The sequence below is a fragment of the Cladophialophora immunda genome (genome assembly GCF_000835495.1).
Source record: "Cladophialophora immunda strain CBS 83496 unplaced genomic scaffold supercont1.4, whole genome shotgun sequence".
Taxonomy (NCBI): Eukaryota; Fungi; Ascomycota; class Eurotiomycetes; order Chaetothyriales; family Herpotrichiellaceae; genus Cladophialophora; species Cladophialophora immunda.
In genome coordinates this window covers 5,597,478-5,619,064 of record NW_015622544.1, presented here as the reverse complement: position 1 = coordinate 5,619,064, position 21,587 = coordinate 5,597,478, and the positions used below count along the sequence as shown (strand labels likewise).

The window sequence follows — 21,587 nt, the reverse complement described above, 5'->3', positions numbered from 1 at the left end:
ATCATGGAGACAGGTTTGGGCCATTCCCAAGAAATCAAATTGGTGCTTCAGACCCCCATAAAATTCTCAACCTTACATGCATGCAGAGTCTTTCCAGGCTTCAGTCCCCCGCCGTCGAGGTTCTCTCTCGAAGTAGGCCTCTGATCTCCCCAGAACAATGATGCTGGCTGCCTGAAGTCGACATGCCCCGCGCACCAAAATCCACGCGAAACACCCCGGGCCTTCCCTCCACGACTTTCGTCCTGGACGACGGTGGCTACAGCATCAAGGCTGGCTTCGCACCCTCCGACCCCGTACCAGACACGGACGCCTTGCGACGATGTCATATCATCCCAAACTCCATCGTCCGCAGCCGTGACAGAAAAGTCTACGTCGGTTCCCAATCCGAGGAAATCACACAATGGAGCGAAGCCTTGTTTCGTCGCCCTGTCGAAAATGGCCAAGTCGTGAGCTGGGAAGCGCAGAAAGAGATATGGGACCAATCATTCTTCGATGAGCGAGTTGCTAAGAAGGATCTTCTGGTTAAAAGTCCCGGGGACACCACCTTGATCTTCACAGAGCCACCCAATACTATGCCTGCTTTCCAGAAGAATGCAGACGAGATTATTATGGAAGAGTGGGGGTTTGGAGGCTATACCAGGGTAATTGGTAGGTATGGCTGGGCCGAAGACACTGACGGCGAGGGAGGCTGTGCTGATTTCCACACCAGGCCCGTCACTTAATGCCTACAACGATCTTCACCCACTATTCGAAGGAGCATCCTACACAAAGCCAGGCAACGATCCTATGGCAGACCTGCCGATGGAATGTGTGCTCGTGATCGACAGCGGCTACAGCCATACCACCATCACGCCGCTGTTCAATGGCCGACCATTGCACCGAGCAGTCCGCCGGTTAGATTTTGGCGGCAAGCATCTTACGAACCTTTTGAAAGAAGCCATCTCCGTGCGGCACTTCGACTTGCATCAAGACACCAAGATCGTCAATGACATTAAGGAAGACGTCTGTTTCGTCAGCAAGGATTTCCGAAAGGACCTGGAAAAGACCTGGAAGGGAAACAAACCGAAGCAGAGATCCGTGCCCGCAAAATCCAAGGATTCGGACGACGCTATGGACGCCGAACAGATGGTCTCGCCGGAAGATGAGGAGATCCGAGTCGACTATATTCTCCCTGATGGCATCCGCCTTCTTCGAGGGTTTAGCCGTCCTCACGATCCCACCCCCGCCGCTGCGCGCAAGCGCAAACAGGTCGCCGTCTCCTCCGAGCCCGACGCCGAAATCTCAATGACGTTGGGAAATGAACGCTTCTCTATCCCAGAAATTATCTTCTCACCTGGCGACATTGGCTCGAAGCAGCCTGGGTTACCGGATATTGTGATGCAATCCCTTAGTGTCCTCCCGCCGCTCTTGCAAGTCACCATGCTCAGCAACGTCCTTTTAGTCGGCGGGAATGCGCAAATTCCTGGCTTTCTGGAGCGGCTCGAAGCCGAGCTGCGTATGAGGGTGAAGACCGAATGGATGGTTCGAGTTCGTAAGATGGCGGACCCGATCACGTCGACTTGGCTTGGGGGCGCCAGGTTGGCGAGTGGATTTCCTGGGATTGTCAGAGAGTATGGTGTTACCAGAGAAGAGTACCTTGAACATGGAAGTGCGTGGGTTGCGAGGCGATTTGTGAGTGGAGGCAGTGGTAAAGGTCCTTGAAAGATTGAGGACACCTGCATTGTGGGGTTCTATTCGATCATGGACTATTGCCAGGATGAGGCCAAGGCGAGGAGTGATCTGACTGCAGATCCAACAACGACCTCTAGGTAGCTTGCCTACCTCCCTACGCGAGGTACCAATACCTCTTAAGGCCCCGCTTCCACGTCAATCCAGACGCATCTGAGCTGAGATGCGTCTGAGCGAAATCCTGACCACAGAACGCCATCCCAACATCCACCCATCCAATTGTATACCTGATGGCGGGGAATGCGCTGGTTCATGGCTGCATTGTCTGCGGTTTGATGGAAAAGGAATTGGGGAGAACCGTGATCGGTCCAGCTACTGGCATTTTGGGCGCGTGAGTGTTAATATCGTCTAATTGCAGCCAAGACGATGATGCCTGAGGACGGCCGAGTGTTTGAGGAACCGGGCCGCAGCCACCAGCGAGTTGCCTGGTGACGATGGTGATGCTCAGGTCCCGAAAGTTTGTGGGAAATGCGGCTCCAAAGCGAGGAGGGTCGTCGAGAGAAATAGTCTCGGATGCCCCTGGCTGCACAGCAACAGCAGGCAGGTCGTTTTGGAGGTGTAAGAGCAGCTAGCTCTCTTCCAGGAAAACGGAGATCAGATGCGCTGAAGGCGGTCGGTCTGCCTTGCCAAATACCTTCGACGATGCACCAGCACTACCTCGAAATGCAGAATGAGATGAGTCAATGTTCCCCATCATTCCAAAGGGGAAGCTGCCTGGGTCTATTCAAAGCCCAATTCCACGCGTACATCAGGCCAACGCACGCGGCTGCTGCAAAAACTGCATGCCGTACGAGATTCGGCGTCTGAGGAGCGTCGATGTGGTGGTGGAGATTGATATCTCCTGCATCTCCTTGGGCTCTGGCTTTAGGGGGAGTCGCCGTTGCCGTCGCCGCTGCCGCCGCTGCCGCCGCTGCATCTGGATCTGTCTCCAGACCTTCTGTATCTCTGGCCTCGTCCCCGGCCTTGGTAGTTGGCTGTTCGTCACGAGTGTCTGCAAACTCCCGAGCCGCAGACTCGTCCTCGTCCTCGTCCGTCTCCGAGCCCCAGCCTTCGTCTGCGCTGTCTTCATCGTCATCGTACAGGAAATTCGCGGGCGGATCTAGGTACAGTCCCTCGTCGTCGTCGTCGTCGTCGTCGTGGCCATCGAATTGCTCAGACCCTGATTCATCGTCTGCCAGATATGCGTCGGTCGGGTACGCGCCCTCGGGGTACTCGCCTGCAGGATAGCGGGGGTCGTCGGAGTATTCGACCCGGAGGGAGTGGTCCGGGTAGGCGCTGTCGAAGTAGTGATATGCGCGGAAGCGCTCGCGCTCGCGCTCGTCGGCACGGTCGTCCTCGGCTGCGGTGTCGTCGGCGAATAGGCCGCGGTCATCACGCTCTGCCCGTGAGTTGTCCCTGGATCTGAGACTGGATCTAGTATGAGCTAGACGATGTACCTGCGACGTGGCGATGTCTACGAACGGGTAGCTTCGAGGCCTGGGGACCGGCATCGGAGGCATCGGGTCGTCGACGAGCTCCATGGCCTTGGCCATGGATTGAGTCTGCATCGCGGGGGGGTTGGACGCTGGTGTCTTGGTCATTTTTGCCATCTGCTAGGGTTGGAGATTGGGATGCTGCGATGTGGAAGGAAGCAAAAGCAAAGACGAGACAAGAAGCTTCACAAGAAAAGGGATGAGAACAAACGAAGTGTCAAGATACAAACGAAGTTTTGAAAGTAATGCTCATTCTCACGGTGACGTTTTCCAAGCCAGCTCGTTCCAGGCAGCTTCTGCATTAAGCTATCGTCACCTCTGCACGAAGAAGGCCAGTTGTTCCCCCCCCCCCCCCCTTCGCATAACGAGACTGAATCACTCCCCCCATCCCTGTTGCTGTTACGGTGGCCCAGAATTCGATGCTTAAGCAATCACATGAACAACTCTTTTCCCCAGAGCCAGAAATTCGCCCGCCGGGCCAAGGCAGCGACAGCATAGAGGCTCACGAAAATGGCCGCACATATGGCCAAAAGGATGGCCACGGATTTTGTCCGGTGGGGGACTCCTTGGATTGCTTGTGTGTGGATCGGTCGCCGGTGAGTCTCTCGTTGCAGCTCTGTTGCTTGGTGACAGGGTTGAGGTGAAGGACGACCGCGTCGCCTTGCTTGTGGTTGGGGAGGTGTGGGATGGTCAAGGGCTCGACGGCCTGGCGCATAGAGCAGTCTCCTCGTCATTGCTCCTTCTTAGTCCTGAATGTCACGGCGGTGTTCGTGTGAATAGTAGCATAATGACGAGATCCCACCTTGTTTATGAAGTGCGCTGGGTAGAGCAGTTCTGTTTCCAGGAGCGTTTGCGATATGGACATGTTGGCTGTCGCCCGAGGCTCGTTATTTCTGTGTGTGTGTGTGTGAGAGAGAGAGAGAGAGAGAGAGAAAGACACCAGTCGCTATGCTTGCGTAGCGTTCGTTTGTCGTTCTCAGTGGCCATGGAGCAGTCAGCGCATTACAGCACAGCTCAGCATGTGTCACCCGCACAGAACTGTCCGAGGCTCCTCTCCGCAACGGGTAGATTCAGGCCCGGCTGCCTCCACAAGGTCTGATGTAAGGATATTGGTCTATGGATCTTGCGGGTGGACGCAGTCAAGACGTTCATCTTCATCGATCAAGATCGATCATCCTTGTCAAAGTGTTCCGGCCAAGGAGTACGGAAGTAGTATGTGTTGCCCACGTCGGAGCGCATGTAGTTGCTGACCCCAATCGATTTGGCCTTGCCAGCCTTCTTGATGTCCTCCATAGACTTCCAAGCATGTTGAAAATCGGCCTCTGACTTGGCGAAGAAAGGAATGTGAACCAAGTATCTACTCAGTCCATTACCAAGGGTTATTTCTTTTCCTGGCACCGCGGGAACTCACAGATCAAAATAGTCCAGCTGCATCTTCTGCAAGCTCTGATCAACCGCTTCAGGGATATCATCAATGCCCTGGGTGACCTTATTGGTAATGAAGAGCTTGTCTCGAGGCACGCTGGCATCCTCGATGGCCACCCCGACTTCTTCCTCGGTTCCGTACATCTCGGCGCAGTCCAGATGGTAGAAACTTTTGTGGATGGCGGTTTTTGTGAGCTCTGGAGATATCGGTCTCGGGCGGTGCCTCTGTATAGTTAACTCGACACCATAGCCTCGACGCAGGTATAGGTACCTCCTCTCCAGTGCATGTTGCATGGTCGTCCATGCATCTCGCCGCTGTTCATTTCGCTCGAACCATTGGGCTTCTTCCAGGATTGCCATTCTCATCGAGTCACCACGGTGGGCTGAGAACATCCCACGCACTAATACAAGCTCTCATGCAAGCTACTCACCTGGTTCATGCCTTGGTTTGCTTCCTTGTTATTAAGTTACTAGTTTCTCCGGGGGAAACCTTCGGCAATACAGCAATGGACGCTAGGAATTTGGCCAAGGGTATCTTGTGCACATGCACATTTCTGTCCGGGTTGCCTCGTGGAGGAAGATAACTGGAATTGAGGACGATAAGACCACAGGAGGCTCGAACACTGTGTGTGGTCTGATTCTAATAAATTGGGGAACTCGGCTGTGTTTGGTCTTGGGTCTTTTGGACGCACCTCATTCCAGCCTCTTACTGCGCGCTTTTGCTCATACAAACCGCGATTCAGCAATGGCAACTCTTGCAATATCCAGCACTGCGAGGTTTCTCACCTCCGCGACGACTTGATCTACGAGGATGAGGTTCCGTATGAGATCTGGGCGGATAATGTCTCGGAGGATATCCAGCGAACAAACGTGAAGCTCAATATTGTACCTGACTGTCCTCTTACCGACGTCAGAAGTCTCAACGACAAAGACAAGCCCGACCAGCAGAAGCGGTGGCTGCGCCATGGTCCTCCCAGAGCACGCTCCGAATGACAAGCCCCGCGAGAGCGTCGAACTTAGGTTTGTTGTTTGGTCCGCCGAGGAGCCTTAGGGTGAGGATGCCCTGATTGCCGAGCATGGCGAGCCTGAACTTTGCCGAAACGACTATGGCTGTATGTACTCGCATTCCCGCGACTTAGTGGCCATAACTGGATGGGGGAAACGCAATTGCCTCTATTTTGTGGGAGACTAGTAGTATGAAGGGGAGCATTTTCGCATGTCGCAGTGCTGTCGAGGGAAATGATGAAACTTGCGTGGTAAGAGTCACCTCGCAGTTTGCATTGAAGTCATTATGACATGGAGCACACTCTGTATCTGTCGTTGTTAAGATATATCCAGTATTGAACACATGATAGACACCAACTTGGAAGCAAGGAGAAGCTGCTCTTGCGGAGACGGGGTTCCACATGGAAGGTCTCGCGGCTGAAGCTAATGTTTATATTGCCTATGCCTACAAAGAGTCGAACCAGTCGATTACACCGAATCTCGTCAATCCTCTAACCCGAGTCCAAAGTGTGGGACCATCTTGTTCTTGATTGATTGTCTATCTAACTAACTAGTGGGGGCGCGCACACGGCAGTTTGACGTGCCGACGTGAAAATCTAACGTTGCTAGTTTTCCTAATTGGGTTAGGGCAACCCAAAACAATCCAGTGGCACAGGCTGGGGTCCTGAAAGCGTACGAACACTTTCCTGAGGCTGCGCAAATGGCAGGCATGGCGCCAACGCACGGACCTACCGTCTGAGTTGGGGCATTTTCGGGTTCCTTTTGCAGCATGTGCTGTAGGATCTCTCATTTATAGCAGGGGTTCAAGAGGCTTCAGAGGCTGGAAGTTCCGGCCGGCCTCGTGATGCGGACGTGGGATGTCCTGGCCTTCAAAATACCCAAAAGTATCTGCTCGTCACCATCTATTGTGGCAACTGCACCCGTCCACTGCAGCGATTCGCCAGAGAACTTTAGTGCTGCATGGTCATGGTCATCTGGCGATGTTCAAGTCGCTCGAGGTAGCCCACGCACTTGCAGCAATAGGTCCACGCAGAAGTAGACTTCTCAGCACCTCGTAGGCAGAGGCCGGCGGAGGCGAGATTAGTATAGGCGAGGTCTCTGAATAGGCGATGAGCGTATCGGTAGGTAAGCGCGATATGGGCAATGACTGACTGGATACAGCTCTTAACGGCATGGTCGGCCTCACTGGGGCTTGTGTCTGTGGTGCCTGTACTACCGTGATGGTAGACATTCGAGTGTCTGCGTTCGCTGCTTGTTGCAGTTGATGGATGAATCGCGCCTCTGTCACTCTGGCTTCATTCGCCTCCTGACAAGCCTGTTTTTGCTGTCGGCCTCCTAGCTAGCTCGTTGGCAGTGGGTCCTCGAGCGTCAGCTAGCCCGTGTGTCTTTGCCTTTGCCCATTGTCGCTTGGGCACTGCGTCGGGTGGTGCGATTAGGACAGCCTGCCTCTCAAGCTGACGAGCGCCAGATTCCAGCATCTCTTGATCTACCACCTCTTGTCGCCTTGCCCTTCTTCGGTACAACTGCGCTCGATTCTCGGGGTCTAGGCTGTCGCGAATCTCTTGAAGTTGCTGCTCGACAAAGCTAAAGACAGGCTGAGGCGGAAGATGAGGATTCGATCGGTCGTGGTAGTACGGTACCCAGTCAACTTGCCTGATAAATGTCTCCATCTATCCACCATCGAGGATGACAGAGAGACCTCTGAATTGACGCGCCGCCGATAAGAGGCCGTAAGAGATGGATGAACACAGGGCAGGCCAAATTGATAGAGCAGTTCACACTCACGGTCGCCGGAATGTATACAGTACTGATAGCGGGAGGAAGGTTAGTTCTTGAAGAGATTTGATTCTCCAAGATAAGCCCCAACCTGCCCTGCATTGTGAATTGGGCCGTACAGATTTATCATGCAGGCCACCACCACACGAGAAGCCTTCTTGGGAATGTCTGCAATATTTTCCTCCTCAATGCACAGGAGTGCCTCACATTTCAGACTTGGCATCTGTGTCTGGGTCGACTTGATTATCTCTGCATTTCGCCTGTCAGGTTCTGCCACCTCTTGAGCCTCTGTGTCACAGAGAGTGACACCATCCGATCGCATTCTGATCGAGTCAGTCTTTACGAACGGCTTTGCTGTAAATGGGCAATACCACGATGTAATTTGCTCCTCGGTGATTCGTGGTGGAGGTGGGACGGACTATGGTGGATCTGTGTCCTTGGCTCCCGAGCTGGAGAAAGTTGTGAGATGTCCGCAAGGGCAGGCAGGTTTTGAGAAGATGTGTACCTGTTTGGCATGGCGAGTAGATCATTCCTAGCAGCTTGTGGAATGACCGTCGAGAGTGATGGAGAGCACAGCTTGGAAGGCATTCCGGTCGGTGGGATCAATGCAGTCTTGAACAGGCACAGCGCGGACGTATCATCATATGGAACAACCCGGCCATTCTCGTTCTCCGGCGGTCATCTCTAAGAGATCGAGATAGTAATTGACCATAAGAAAACAGGATCGGCGGGACTTGTAAATGACGAGTCGTGACGCAGTGTAGTTCTGCCTAGAGCACACAAGGTCAATACCATGAGAGGTGACAAAGCTCTGCCCAATCAACGGAGGTCCAAGTCTCAAGCTCGAACGGCGGCAACAAGAGTTCTTTGGTGAGTCTAGGTTCGTGGCATAAGAGCTCCACAGAATCAGGCACGTAGATGGGGCTGGTGCCTGGACTGATGGACCTTCGAGGAGGATATCCGTCCGTCGCGCGGGGGGAATTAGATGGGGTTGGCGAGTATTGCGTTTGCCTGAGAGCCCCCTGGAAACGGTAGGAAATGATTGCACAGAGTGGAAGGGCGGGCATGGCATCATTCCAATGGTGTTGGTGGTGCCTGAAAAACACCACATCCCGGTATTGCGGGTGTCTGGCGGTCGAAGACCCTGTCTCTTTTCCACCGCGTATCCCTCCCAGTTTCCTTACTCAGAAACTCGAACTTCTTGCGTAAACCAGAGGCATCGGAAGGGTCTAGCCTATGTGCATGATGCAGTGCCCGCTCCTCGGTGACTTTGTGACTTTGTGACTCAGGCAGAAATGGCGCAGAGCCAAAATGGTACGCGAAGTGCGAATACGTGCCGCAGTGTCATTTGCCTGCTGGGCGGTGATTGGCGGGTGCGTACGTTCGCGTGTTTATTGGAGTTTCTCTTTTCCACTCCTCCCACTCCTCCCACTCGCGGTGCAATGAAGCACCAGAACCTCACAATCAACAGACCGCCCTCCTTCTCCTTGCGCGCTCGAATCGGCTTCCTCTTCGGACAGGATGGAGCGCCGGGTGGGCTTGAAAAAGAGGTGGCGATCAAGAGGAGGCCTGGAGACCGCATGAGAGGCACACCAAGGAACCGAGTTGTGAGGCTGACGAGAAATCCCCATGAGTCAGATCAGCCTTTGCCCGTCTGAATCCAAATCAGCCGTCACCGTCCATCGTCCGCCTCTCCACTGCATCCACCTCGCGAACCCACTGCATTGGCTTCCTCAAATCCTTACCTGATGCGGTAGCCACCATTGTGTTCGGAGTCGGAGCGCTGACCTGTCACCGGCGAGTGCCATACACTCCCTCTGCCCTTGCGATATGCTTGTTGCCTAAGCATTGTCCATTGCTGGAGGCCCAGGCCACCATCGAATGACAAGCTTCTTGCCAAACCTCTGCCGCTGCACCCGTCTCGTGTTTGGGCTATAAAGGGGACCGAAGCCTTCTGCCTGAGTCTCGAGGCCTTCCTCCTTTCTCTCACACATCTGCTGCATTCACTCGGCACTTCTCGAAGGAAAAGCTTACTTTGACTTCCCCGACCAGGAAACGAGGATACCATAGTCTTCCTACTCCAACGAGTCGTTAAACCCAGTCCCTCCAAGATGTCTTCAAATTCCAAGCCCAACGTGTCATTCGACGCTACCTCGATCTCGACATCATCTCTCATGAGTGAGAAGGAACGAGCCCAACAGGACAAAAAGCCTTCGCTAGTCAAGAGGGTCGTGACAGGTAAGATACAGATGTGCCCATCGTCCCTCTATTCCTGTCGCATATGAGATAAGCGAATCATTGCTCCAATTTCTCCTCCTCTGCACGTTTCACATCTCTCTATCTCCCCAGTCTCGTCTATGCCATTTGCCGTCAAAAGCGTCGAGACTAACGGCACTCCTTCACTTTGCAGCCATCAAGAACATTGAGCCTCCCGAGCCAAGAATACCAGAAGGCAGACACGAGCATATGCCGGCCTGGTCGAGGTGAAGGTCGTATGCTTCGGTGTTTCTGTTTTTGGTTCAGCCGTCTTGTAAATTCGTCTTATCTTCACCACCATGGCGGGACCAAAAGAGAAGGCTTCCCGGAGGTGTATCGCCAGTATTGGCATGGGACAGAAAGCGTTGCCTGGTAGGTGTGGGTGCGAAGGAAACGCACGTCGGGCCACGCCAACGTCACCGCTGGTGCACCTCCTTCCTGGGAAGCCCATGAGATCAAGAGCACGGCGGTGATGTGCTCGCTTATATTGGCCATGAGTTTTGTTGCATCAAGGTGGTTGCTCGTGATGAAAAGGAAAGGGAGCGTGTCTGTTATACACTCTTAGTTTGGACTCGTGTTATTTTTGCGTAGCTGGGCTTGAGCCAGACCGCCAGAACATGGGAATGGGAGCATAGTAACATCGGTATCACAGTCTGAGATCTACAAGATGAATTCTGAATCAGTCGTTCGAATGATTTCACTTTCATTTTCTTGTGGCAGCTGCACGTCTGCGCAGATTGCTCCTCTGCCTATCTTGCCAACTTGAAAAGGGTTCGCCTTAGCGCCTTAGCACTGCGAACCGATTCCACTATTATGCGCGGCTCGACGGGTGTTTCGAAGAGGAATTTCCACCTTCGTATCTCGAATACTCGCGACAAACAGGGCGGTGCCTTTCCGTCTCCAAGACCGGGTTTCCCAAAACCACCTCTCCTACCCTGTCTCAGCCCGCATTCCCCGGCAGCTTCTTGCACCATTCAGTCCCCGCGGCCGCGGCCTACCACTCTCGCTTGACCATCTTCCCCTTCTTCGCGCACGCGGCGATGCAAGCCTGCGGCCCGGCGTTGCTGCCCGTCCCGACGGCGGGCACGCGGCCCAAGATGTCCTGGGCGTTTAGGCCGCCTCCGATGACGGTGCCGGTGATGTTCTGCGGGAACGAGAAGAAGGTGTTGGCCAGGTTGGTGGTGCCCGAGTCGTCGGAGTTGAGGGCCGAGACCAGCTGCGCGTTGTCGCAGCCCATGTTCATCATCGTGTGGACCGACGCCTGCGGGAAGATCGTCATCTGGCCCGGGCGGAGGGTCTCGGTCACGGTGCGCGCGCCGTTCTCCGCGACCATGTAGGTTTGCGTGGTCCCGGAGATGGCGACGACAAAGTTGGTGGCTCGCGGGTGGATGTGCGGTGGGAGCATGGAGCAGGGGCCCAGGTTGAGTATTGCCTTTTTGGGATTGAGAGTCAGTTTCAGGACTTTACAGGGGGGGATGTGAGACAAGAGTGAGAAAAGTGGTGGTGGCCGCTTACCATTGTCATGCCGTGTCCAGCAGTCGCTGGGAACGAAGCAGCATTGGCATTGACCACTCCCCCGGGCGAGAAGGTGTACTTGTCCTGCTTGGTGAAATCAAAGAACCAGTCTGTGTCATTGGGGAGCAGCTTCATGCGGTCGAGATTGGTGTTGGCCACGCGAAGCTTAGCGACGAGGTCAGGGTTCTTGTCAGTGTCGACAGCCCACGCCACAGAAGCCACGGCGACAAGGGCTAAGAAGCCGACTCGGAGAAGCATCCTGGCAAAGTTTGTTGAGGCGGAGCAGAGACGACGACGAAGCGGGCTGGCGGTCTGGTAGAGCCTGGATGTTGGAAAGGCGAGTGTTTCGAGCTCGAGGAGGGACGTTCGTCTCTTGATTTCCGGGCGAGGTCATCGAAGAGAATGATTCTTTTATCACCAGATTGATGATTGGGAAGAGGGTCGAGATGGTTTGAATTTGACTGTGGGAGGTATCGACAGGATCCTCTTGGCGAGTCGAAGCAAGATGTTGATGGGCATTGAGATCTCCAGCCAAATTTGAAGGGAGGCTGAAGGTGAAGTGAAAATGAGGGTCAACTCACCTCGTCGACATCTCTGGTCACATTGTCGCTTTTGTACTTCACCCAACAAAGATCCTCCTATCATTCCGGCAGATGGTCGCTTGACAGAATGAAGTGTTGTCTTCTCGAGCTCCCAGGTGGGAGTCAACTCATATATGGTTTGACACATCTCACGACTGATAGGAGATCTCATTCACATGTTGGTCCAGACAATTGACCGAGGATGACCTTGTGAGCACCACCCGCATGTCCCATTCATCCATAAACCGTTGACGACCAGCTGAACTTCGACACAAACCGTGAGCGGCCGGGCGTGGAATCAACGTTGCAGTAGAGGGATTGTCGTCCAGAAGGGAAGAGAAGAGAGGAAGAAGCTGGGGAAGCGAGGCTGCAGGCTGCAGACAGCAGGCTGCCAAGTTCAGGCCGCCATCCACCAGCCAGATCGACTCGGCAATCTCAATTTCTCTTCCTTCTTCCAATTACGATTCATCCATCATTCATCACCATTCACAGCCCTGCGTTCAGCCTCCTTGGTCAACGCATGCTGTTCCACTATATTGGCTGCCATATGGGGCTTTTGTCTTGCTCCTGACCACCTGGTTATTCTCATTTCTGTCTGTGAAACTGCGAGCGCATCACACCAGCTCCTTCTACAAGTGCCTCTTCCTGTCGTCTCGACGTCGACCGTTCGTCACGAGCCATCTCCAGGCATCTAGAGACACGATCCAGAAGACCTGGTCTCCGCTGCTGCAAGAGCTGCCGTCATGGCTCTCTTTCGGCTCCCAATGAACCGCGAAAGGACCAAGAACTGTCAACCACTACAACCTCGATTGGGTCACAAATACTGAGATAGCAGGTTGGCTCAACATCACCATAATCCTGGGGTATGACACAGACTATGGGGTAGAACAAGCAATTTTTTGCTACAGGCGTGTGAGATTGTCTTTGTTCTCTGTCAGACTTGGTCAAGAGAGACTCGCAACGTTCTGGCGGCCCAGATTCCCCATTTCTTGCCGGGTTAGTCACGTTTCCGCGGGCTCGCGGCTTTCAAAACAAATCTGTAACGGCCCCATGACTGGCGTCACTAACCAGGGCGGCATATTTTGCCAGCGTGCCTCTCGTTACCGCCGGTCTCGGAGGTTTCCATTCCTTGCGGCGCCTTTCCAACTCCTCATCACTGACATCCATCGAGATAGTGTTTGTCTCGGCGTCGATCGTCACTTCATCACCGTCCTTGACCAACGCAATCGGGCCACCAACCGCTGCCTCTGGGCAAACATGGCCCACGATGAATCCGTGTGATGCACCCGAGTACCGTCCGTCGGTCACCAGAGCGACGTTGGTGAGTCCTGCCCCCATGATGGCTGCACTGGCCTTGAGCTGCTCTGGCATTCCTGGTCCACCCTTAGGTCCTTCATATCTTACTATCAGCACAAGATTCTCTCCGCGCGGTATGGCGCCCCTGTTCAACGCCTCGTTTAGTTCCGCCTCTTTCTCAAAACACATTGCCTTCCCTGTAAAGCGAAGACCTTCTTTCCCGGTGATCTTGGCCACCGCTCCCGCAGGCGCAAAGTTGCCCCTGAGAATCTGGATGTGGCCGCTCTCTTTGATGGGGCTATTCAGGCTCTTAATAATGACCTGATCGCTAGGCAGACTAGGCCAGCTCGCCACATTCTCGGCCAAGGTCTTGCCAGTCACTGTTGGAATAGAGCCGTCGAGGAGGCCGGCGGCGATGAGGAGTTTCTGCACACTCGGCACGCCTCCAATCTCATACAGATCGGCCATCGAGAACTTTCCTGATGGCGCAAGGTCTGCGAGGAAAGGGATCTTATTGCTCACGCGTTGGAAGTCATCGAGCGTGAGCTCCACACCGGCAGTGACGGCCATAGCAAGTAAGTGGAGGACAGCATTTGTACTTCCTCCTAGAGCCATGGTGATGACGAGAGCATTCTCAAAGGATTTGGGTGTCAAAAGTTTCCTCGGCGTGATGTCCTGTTCCAAGCAGACTTTGATGGCGTCTGCGGCTTTGGCACATTCGCGCATTTTGGCTGGTGAGCTCGCTGGTGTTGAGCTTGACCCGGGCAATGTCAGTCCCATTGACTCGATTGCGGTGGCCATCGTGTTGGCAGTGTACATGCCGCCACAGGCTCCGGCTCCTGGACAAGCATGTCTTTCTAGATCCTCCATGATCTCGTCTTTGGTCTTGGACGTATCTCCCCCATCATCCGGTTGGCGCAAAGTATTAAATGTATACGCACCGAAGGCCTCGTAACAGGTAGCAATGTTGACTGGGCGGCGCAGCGTCTCTGAGTAGCCCTTATCAATCGTCCCTCCATAGATCATCAGACTCGGTCTGTTGTGCCTCGTCATTCCCATGATGCAACCGGGCATGTTCTTGTCGCAGCCGGGAATAGTGATGTTGGCATCATGGGCTTGGGCACACGTCACCGTCTCGACGGAGTCCGCGATGATCTCACGTGTTTGCAAGCTGAATCGCATCCCTTGGTTCCCCATGGTGATGGCATCACTTACGCCGATGGTGTTGTACTGCCAGCCCAGCATTCCACGCGCATTGACGGCTTTCTTGACCTCCTTGCCCAGGTCCAGCAGGTGCATATTGCAGGGGTTTCCTTCCCACCAGACACTAGCGATGCCGACATGAGGAGCCGTCTGCATTGCGTGCCTGTCGGGCACCCCCGCGGCGAAGAGCATGGCCTGCGCCCCGGGGAAGTCATGCTGGCGAGTGAGATGGGTGGAGTAGCGGTTGAGCATGGGTTTGCCATCGACGCCGGTGGGCTCCGAGGAGCGCACGAAGTCGAGGTAGCGGGGTTCCTGGAAGCCTCCTGTTTTATCCATGTCGGAGGTTGGGTGGTGTTCCAAGCTCAATCCCGCACAACTGCACAAGAGGAAACCGCGTGACAGGTAATGCCTCGCGGGAAGAGAATATACACAAAAACCACTCTCCAGTAACAGATTGCCCGGCGCAAGTGCGGGGGATATCGAGCTCCTGGCGACGATACGGTGGCTACGGTGACTGCTGGAGAGAAACTTTGTGACTGAAAAATGATGGTGAGAAAGAGCGTTCGAAATACAAGAGGTGCAATTGGCAGGATCCGCTGCTCACATCGGGCATCGACGTGCCCTGGCTCCCCCACATTTTCACAGCGGTTCCTCGGTGTTGATGCCGAACGAGGGGTTGATGGACGGGATGAGGTTGGAGGGGTCGACGAGGCTGCGCTTCCTAGGCCCAGGGGGTTTGCACTGTTTGCAGCGATGGCCTTGTTTTTTATGTTTGCCAGTTTTGTGGTAATATGCCTACGTTACTCGACATTCACGACCTCTTCTCATCTTCCATCTCCACCGAGCAGTCAGATACTTGGGTTCCACTCTGCTGCCCTTGTATCGTCCCTCATACGGTCGTCATGTGAATATCAAGCAAGAGATCTCCTCGGCATAGGACCACCGACAAAATGCCACCACCATCGTCACAAGCACAGCGGCAAAGGCGATGGGCTCCGAAAGTCAGGACTGGATGTAAGACTTGCAAGTAAGTGCGTAGGCGTCTGGAGTCTTCCCATGTCGATGACCGCTCTAGGATACGGCACAGACGCTGCGACGAAGGGAAGCCGCATTGTATGAGGTAACGACGACCCGACTTCGACATGCCACACGCTAAGGTCGATCAAGATGTCTGAAAGACAAGTTTCGTTGTGACGGATACGAACCTCCGAAGACGTGGCTGTTTGAGCCATCTCGCAAAGTCGAGCCCGAGCCGTCGGCGCCAGATCCACGTCCCTTGCAATCATTATCGCCGGACCGAGGACCTCTTACATCCCCAATAACAGCAAGCAATAGGAATCAGACTCTTTCCGATTTCTCTAAGCTCCTTCTCGAACCCTCGAGCCCGTGGAGGGCGGATGTGGACCAAAGCTATACCCAGCTGTTCCTCCTCAAAACTGCGCCTCTTCTTTCTTCTACCAGAAAGTGGCATCACTTCTGGCAATCCATTGTCCCTCAAGCGGCTTGGCAGAATCCATCGGTCCATCATGGGATGGTGGCGGTGGCAGCTACCTTTGATTCTTATGTTTCGAGGACTGACCACACCAACCTGATCCTGGAGCAGAGAGCCCAGGCTGTCCGCGCGTTCTCCGACCAGCCTCCATCGTGGGATATCGCGCTGATCGTTTGCCGATTGTTCTCCTCGATGGCTCAGTGCAATGAGGATTTCCCCGCCGCCATGGCGCATATGAAAAGCGGAGAGAAGATTCTCCGAGAAGCGACGCAACACGGACACACACAGTCCGAAATAGTGCGGCTGATGGCTGCTACCTTCATGGGTCTATCGGCCGATGCGAACAATGACCTCAATGTCATCAAACGATTCCCTCTGGGCAAGCGCCAGGCTTTTCTCGAGCTCAAGGTCATAGGCTCTGACTACGCAAGGCTGCTTCGCCGGATAGCGCAAATGCACCACCGTGACCTCGATACGCCGACGATGGGGTTTCTGTCCGTCGCCTTCACGACGATGAACCAAGCAATCAGCTCTGCCATGTACCCGGACATCCTAGTGTTTACTGGAGATGATGGGGTCGTATCCGCGGCGGAGGTCCGCAGCCATCTGACGCGGGAAGATTCCTTGCTGACCCTTGACGACTTGATCATCATGTATCCATGCCTATTGTATGAGCTGGAACAATATGTGGAGGCCCGGGCCGCGGGCAGAGCTGGCCCAGAGGTGTCGTCTCTGGAAGGGCTGAAGCAGCGGCTCAAGGTTCTTGTGGATAACTACGTCGTGCAAGTGTCGGCGATCGAGCCCCGAATGACGGCCGGGACGTTTTGGCTCGACGATGAAGCGATTCCGGGGTGCTTGATGGACAAGCACCTCGACCGGCCCCAGATCGGGGTGAGCCCGTGCTTCGGTCGTGAGGATGCCGCTGGGCACGACGACCCGGTTGTGCGCGAGCGGAGGCAGTATTACCACGAGTATGTCTGTCAGTACCGGAGCGGCTTCATGGGTTGATTACTCAATGGTGATGGGGAGACGGGTGCGGGAGTCGAGATTTCGGGAACGACCTCACGATCTGGACGACGCATGGCGTTACAGCAAACATCAGGCGGAAAGGCGTGTCCGAGGGCTAAAGGGGCTTTCTCCCGGAAGGGCCCTGGTCAGATCATTAGATACTGTACCAGCCTCCGGGGTGTGCAGGAGGAGCGTTGTTTCTTCTGGCTCTGGATAACTTGTTGGCACTTCCGGATCTTGACCATCCCATCGAGAGCGTTTTCCGCCGCGGAACAGTACCCAATCTCCCACTCCGCGCCTCGTTTATGCTGGTGATGTGTATAGCCATTTTATATAGTAAGAGAAATAATGACCCATTCAATAGCTAGTGATGGTTTTGGGGCCCATGCAGTCTGACATCGCTAATATCCTTCCTCCTTTCCTTGGTCTCATCTCCTACACGGTCCTTCTATAGAGGTACGGATACGGAGTACTACACTACACCACCCACCCGGGCAGAGGTCAAACAAAACACCACCTGAAACGTTTCGATTGTGCCCAGGGCAGGGCAGGGCAGCGTAGGGCAGGGTAAGGTTTGGGGCTGAGGCCTGGGTGAATCCGCGAATCCGTGATCCAGGAATGCCTTGCCTTGACTTGACTTGACTTGATAGATCGGTATCACTTCCTCACGACCGTCCGCATCCGGGTCCGAGAATTTGTCATGTCACGTCACGTTCAAGGAGGACACGCTCGGACAGACAGACAGACAGACAGACAGACAGACAAGGCCCCATGGACACCGGACATGGACACAACAGCAAGTAGAGAGACGCCTGGAAAGGAGCAGTCATGGTCAATGAGCCCTTGAAAATCTCCCGGGGCTTTCGATCGCTCGTGCCGAGCCGGTCGGTTTCCATCTCAAAGAGTGATCCGCCTCTTCCTCTTCCACCGCAATCCGGGTCGACGACCAGTCTCAAAGGCCACACGCTTAATTTTTGCTTGTTTTTCGTCATATCACATTGGTCATCTGCCTGATTTTCTCTGGGTATCTTCATTTTTGGAAAATCTCCTTCGTTCTTTTCTTCATTCTTTCCTGCCTTTCCCCATCAGCAGACGTTTTGAGTGGGCGATATACAATATAAGACCTGCGCGCACACGGCGGCTTTTTGCTTCTATCCCTTCCCTTCCTTTCCCTCTTAGATTCGCTAGAACAACGTAGAAGCAGATGATAACAAAGCCCAGAAACCACAAATGGTCGTTAAGGAGAGACACGAAAAAAGGGGATCGACAGCCCATCCTGATCCCGAGACTCAAACATCCTCCAAGAGACCATTCTTGTTTCCTCCCACTGACCCGCCGATTCACCTAGGATGCCACCCACGGCGCATGCTTGGTCACATTTACTGGCTGATAGAGGGGAAGGATGGAGCAACTGGTCAGAAGTCAGCGTTTGAACCGTCCAAATGACTCGAAGGGCAGAACTCACTCTCCATGATGGCGGGTCCGAAGAGCACTTCACTGTCACTCAAGCTTCGTCCCGAAATGTCCACAATGGTGATGAAAATAAACACCTGCCCGCCACCAATGCTTCCTGGGATGCTTACGTTGATGCTCCCATCGCGTTCAAAGACAGCCTGCACCGACACAACCTCGATACCCGCGATGAACGTCACAAAGATGATTTCAACTTGGGAGAAGTCATGATGCGATTGCGAAAAGTCGGGAATCAGTTGCATAGAGGAGCCGGCACCCGGGGCGGAGCAAGACGAAACCGAGCCGCCGTTTGTGCGCGCTTCGAGAGCGGTGCTTCGGCGCGCATATGCGGGCGCCGACGTGGACATAGACATGGTCATGGTCATTGAGGCCATATCCATGGTGGTAGTCGTGGTGGTGGTGGTGGTCGACATGTCCATAGTCGTGGTGGTGGACGTCGTATAGGCCGCCGAGTCAGTGGTAGTGGTGTAATCAACAGTGGTGGTGGTCGAGGTGTTGTCATATGCCACAGTGGTCGTAGAGTCGGTGACATCAGCGACATACGCGCTGGTAGTGTCCGTGGCACTTTCAATGTCAGAGACAACGGTAGCGTAGTTGACGGAATCAGTGGAGAATGTCTCGCTACTGCTGCTCTCATCGAAGCAGGGTTGAGAGTTGACCTTCAAGCCGGGGAATGCAGTGAACGGCAACGGCGGGTTCTCCGAAGGGCAGGAGACGATGAATTGCGAGGCAATGGTGAAAACCGAGTTGGCGTCAAGGGACTTGAATAGCCACACGTTAGTAAAAAGCCAGCTATGGAATGGTGTTCTGCGCCGAAATACAGCTGAACTTACAGTAGTAAATGCACTGGCTGCGGCAACTGCACCCAACGAGCTTCTCTGCGAGCTGGTATGCAACGCTTCCGTGGCCATGATGCTCGCAGCCACCGAGAGGATATCTCGTGATCCAATGAACGGGGCCGCGCCGAGATAAGCACTGGTTCCAACAGACTCCAAGATAGCGCTGACGGTGACAAAGCTGGTAACATCTGTCACTGGGAAGCTATATTGGCAAGGCTGGACCGGCTGAATGCCAGCAGACTCAATCGCCGCAATGAGAAACTCAACATGCGCGGATTCGTCTGAGGCGATGAATTCGAGGTTGATGAAGAATTCCTCGTCAAAGCCGGCATTGAGGAAGTCCTGCAGCTGGAAGCTGGCGAAGGCCTCCTTGTAGAAGGTGTTTTCGAGATGCTCGAGCTGTTCAAAAGTGGTCAGGTTACTGGTGTCCGTCTCGAGTGGAGAGGTTGCAACTAACCGTCAAAGCAAATTGCAGGATGGTAATGTCGACCTCTGAGAAGCTACCACCGCGTTTGGCAACAGGATGAGCCAACGTCAAGCCGGCAAAGAGGGCGCTCAGCCCGGAAAGAGTGAATGCTTTCATGTTGGGGAAAGGTGTATTGTACGTGTACAAATGAGGCTATAGGTGTATACCGTAGAATCGATGAATGATAGTGTCCAGCACACGTCAAGAGCGAAGGAGAGCTTGTCAAAAGCTTGGGTGAATGCAATGAAAGGCAGACTTATCAAAAGCCTCGAAGAAAAGAATGACTTGTCAAAAGTCTGTTGAAGGAAGGACTGGGAGGCGAGCGCTGGTTGGAAGAACTGCTGGTCGATATCATATTGGCCGCAGGGAGAAGGAGAGTTATATAGAAATACTGGAGGATAGCAGACATGTTCCAAGATGGAAGCGTGAAGATCCGAGCATCGCTTGCTCGCTCATCCATCTCGGTAACCCGTACGGAGGTCATCTTGTAAGCAGAAGTGTTCAACTCACTACAAATTTTGACACCGGATGATAGAAGTTGCTTGTTTCAACTTTTCCAATGGTGTTGTATCAAGGAGGAACATCTCGAAGGGGGAGAAAAGAGCGATCCCTGTATCCCATCTATGGAGTAAGCGCGCCCAGGCTATCTTCCGGAAGCTGGTAGTTGCCGAGCAGCAGCCGTTCCAACGCTCGGACTGATCTGCGCGAGAAAGATGGGCGAAAGGGGTGTTTGCGCAGGGCGAACGCTTGGGTCGAGATCTCGGCGTCTCGGCCTTGATCTGGGGGAGATGGGCCAGAACCTGACGGAGGCGGCACCTGTCCACTTTTGGGAGGGCCATCGCAGAATTGGGCTCAGCTTCACGGAAAGTTGCAATTTAACTGCGACACCGGAGGAACTTGAGGAAGCGATATGAGGCTGGGGGCCGCCGGCGCAGCGAAGCAGCCGCTTTCATCCCGACCGTGGCGGCACGTTGAAGACACTGTATTTGGGAGAAGGTACCAGCCACAGTGGTTACTTGAGACAGTTCATGTCTCTCAGTGACTCCCAAAAGAAAGGGAAAAGAGCGATGGTCACCGGAGGGTTGAACAGCCGAACAATGGTGAAGCTGTTCACATGTTTCAGCGACGAGAAGGCGCGACAATGCCAAGCCTCATCACGTGAAGCCCAGAGAAGCTTGGCATGAGCTTGGGGTTCCCAACTCCAACGCAGGCTATACCTATTTGGGGTTAAATGACGTCAGTGGGGAAAATCGTCGAAGCCCGCCCGACCGGGCTTCAGCCTCTCTCCCGCTCCATCAACAAAACAACCATGCCCAGCTGAATCTTGTTTTTGTCTTTGTCCAAGTCCTGGCCCAAGTCTGCCGGCTTGTTCCTCAGCGCCCGGAAACTCACATCAGTGGCACATTGATTGCATGCCAGCTCCGCTATGATGTATGATGGTATTTTGCAGCACGCCTAACTGTCAGATCCTTTCCTTTACCATCCTGCACTGAGCACCAAGTAGCACATGCAATGGTCATGGCCCACGGAGAAGAGGGTGTTGATTTAGCTATAAAGATAAGCCGGCCGGTGCGTCGTGTCCGAAGCTATAGTTGACTGGAACCCATTGTACATCAGCATCGTGAGGTCTTTACACCATCGAACCATTTCTGAGAAGCAATCTCCTCTGTGATTCAATCAGAATGAACAACCAAGGACAGGCAGCCGGGCAGCAGGAGGACTACGTTGACAAGGGTGAATAGCCTTCGCTCCATCCCCTACTCAGCTACGAACTATGAGGTTAACCAGTTTTCGTCTTGCACAGGCCTCGACGCAGTCGAGAAGAAGTTCGGCCAAGGTACCTTTTCTCCCTTTCCGCGTCCTGCTGCTCGCCTGGTCGCAGACTCCTTCCTATTTCATCTGCTTGCAGCCGTGATATCCTGGGGGGAATGCGTACTCTGAAGCAATATTCTAACACCAGTCGCGCTTGATCAGGCAAAATCGACCCGGCCAAACAGAGAAGCATGAACGAGAAGATCACCGACAAGGCGAGAGACATGTTTGAAAAGGCCA

General features: G+C 54.0%; 7 protein-coding genes across 8 annotated transcripts; 2 read left to right on the top strand and 5 right to left on the bottom strand.

Annotated features, from left to right (window-relative positions):
* The first annotated feature begins 27 nt into the window (after positions 1-27).
* PV07_08253 (uncharacterized protein) lies at positions 28-3,472 on the top strand. The gene is made up of 2 exons (XM_016395400.1): positions 28-648; positions 710-3,472. The coding sequence occupies exons 1-2, from the start codon at positions 183-185 to the stop codon at positions 1,699-1,701; spliced, it is 1,458 nt and encodes a 485-aa protein (XP_016248819.1). The 5' UTR covers positions 28-182; the 3' UTR covers positions 1,702-3,472.
* PV07_08254 (uncharacterized protein) lies at positions 2,409-3,308 on the bottom strand (the record flags this gene model as incomplete). The annotated part of the gene is made up of 1 exon (XM_016395401.1): positions 2,409-3,308. The coding sequence occupies one exon, from the start codon at positions 3,306-3,308 to the stop codon at positions 2,409-2,411; it is 900 nt and encodes a 299-aa protein (XP_016248820.1).
* Positions 3,473-4,361: 889 nt separating the features above from the next.
* Positions 4,362-4,985, bottom strand: PV07_08252 (uncharacterized protein; the record flags this gene model as incomplete). Its single annotated transcript, XM_016395399.1, has 2 exons — positions 4,362-4,557; positions 4,612-4,985. The coding sequence occupies 2 exons, from the start codon at positions 4,983-4,985 to the stop codon at positions 4,362-4,364; spliced, it is 570 nt and encodes a 189-aa protein (XP_016248818.1).
* Positions 4,986-10,656: 5,671 nt separating this feature from the next.
* PV07_08251 (uncharacterized protein) lies at positions 10,657-11,435 on the bottom strand (the record flags this gene model as incomplete). Its single annotated transcript, XM_016395398.1, has 2 exons — positions 10,657-11,094; positions 11,178-11,435. 2 exons carry the CDS (start codon positions 11,433-11,435, stop codon positions 10,657-10,659), a joined length of 696 nt encoding a protein of 231 aa, XP_016248817.1.
* Positions 11,436-12,611: 1,176 nt separating this feature from the next.
* PV07_08250 (dihydroxy-acid dehydratase) lies at positions 12,612-14,821 on the bottom strand. The gene has a single exon (XM_016395397.1). It carries the CDS (start codon positions 14,591-14,593, stop codon positions 12,785-12,787), a length of 1,809 nt encoding a protein of 602 aa, XP_016248816.1. The 5' UTR covers positions 14,594-14,821; the 3' UTR covers positions 12,612-12,784.
* A 283-nt stretch (positions 14,822-15,104) lies between these two features.
* On the top strand, positions 15,105-17,123 carry PV07_08249. Of its 2 annotated transcripts, XM_016395395.1 has the most exons (3): positions 15,105-15,284; positions 15,333-15,377; positions 15,425-17,123. In XM_016395395.1, exons 1-3 carry the CDS (start codon positions 15,208-15,210, stop codon positions 16,755-16,757), a joined length of 1,455 nt encoding a protein of 484 aa, XP_016248814.1. In that variant the 5' UTR covers positions 15,105-15,207; the 3' UTR covers positions 16,758-17,123. The 2 variants fall into 2 exon arrangements, with proteins under 2 accessions (XP_016248814.1, XP_016248815.1); XM_016395396.1 differs by having other exon boundaries at positions 15,333-17,123.
* A 786-nt stretch (positions 17,124-17,909) lies between these two features.
* Positions 17,910-19,652, bottom strand: PV07_08248 (uncharacterized protein; the record flags this gene model as incomplete). The annotated part of the gene is made up of 4 exons (XM_016395394.1): positions 17,910-18,168; positions 18,223-18,991; positions 19,064-19,468; positions 19,527-19,652. 4 exons carry the CDS (start codon positions 19,650-19,652, stop codon positions 18,137-18,139), a joined length of 1,332 nt encoding a protein of 443 aa, XP_016248813.1. The 3' UTR covers positions 17,910-18,136.
* Between the last annotated feature and the right edge of the window lie 1,935 nt (positions 19,653-21,587).

What these genes read in the sequence shown, in the direction of transcription:
- PV07_08253 (XM_016395400.1), top strand. Translation starts at nt 183, where the DNA reads ATGCCCCGCGCACCAAAATCCACGCGAAACACCCCGGGCCTTCCCTCC. An exon ending in AGGCTATACCAGGGTAATTG is followed by an intron (nt 649 to 709) that starts GTAGGTATGGCT and finishes TTTCCACACCAG; the next exon opens with GCCCGTCACTTAATGCCTAC.
- PV07_08250 (XM_016395397.1), bottom strand. Translation starts at nt 14,593, where the DNA reads ATGGATAAAACAGGAGGCTTCCAGGAACCCCGCTACCTCGACTTCGTG.
- PV07_08249 (XM_016395395.1), top strand. Translation starts at nt 15,208, where the DNA reads ATGCCACCACCATCGTCACAAGCACAGCGGCAAAGGCGATGGGCTCCG. An exon ending in ACTGGATGTAAGACTTGCAA is followed by an intron (nt 15,285 to 15,332) that starts GTAAGTGCGTAG and finishes TGACCGCTCTAG; the next exon opens with GATACGGCACAGACGCTGCG. An exon ending in GGGAAGCCGCATTGTATGAG is followed by an intron (nt 15,378 to 15,424) that starts GTAACGACGACC and finishes AGGTCGATCAAG; the next exon opens with ATGTCTGAAAGACAAGTTTC.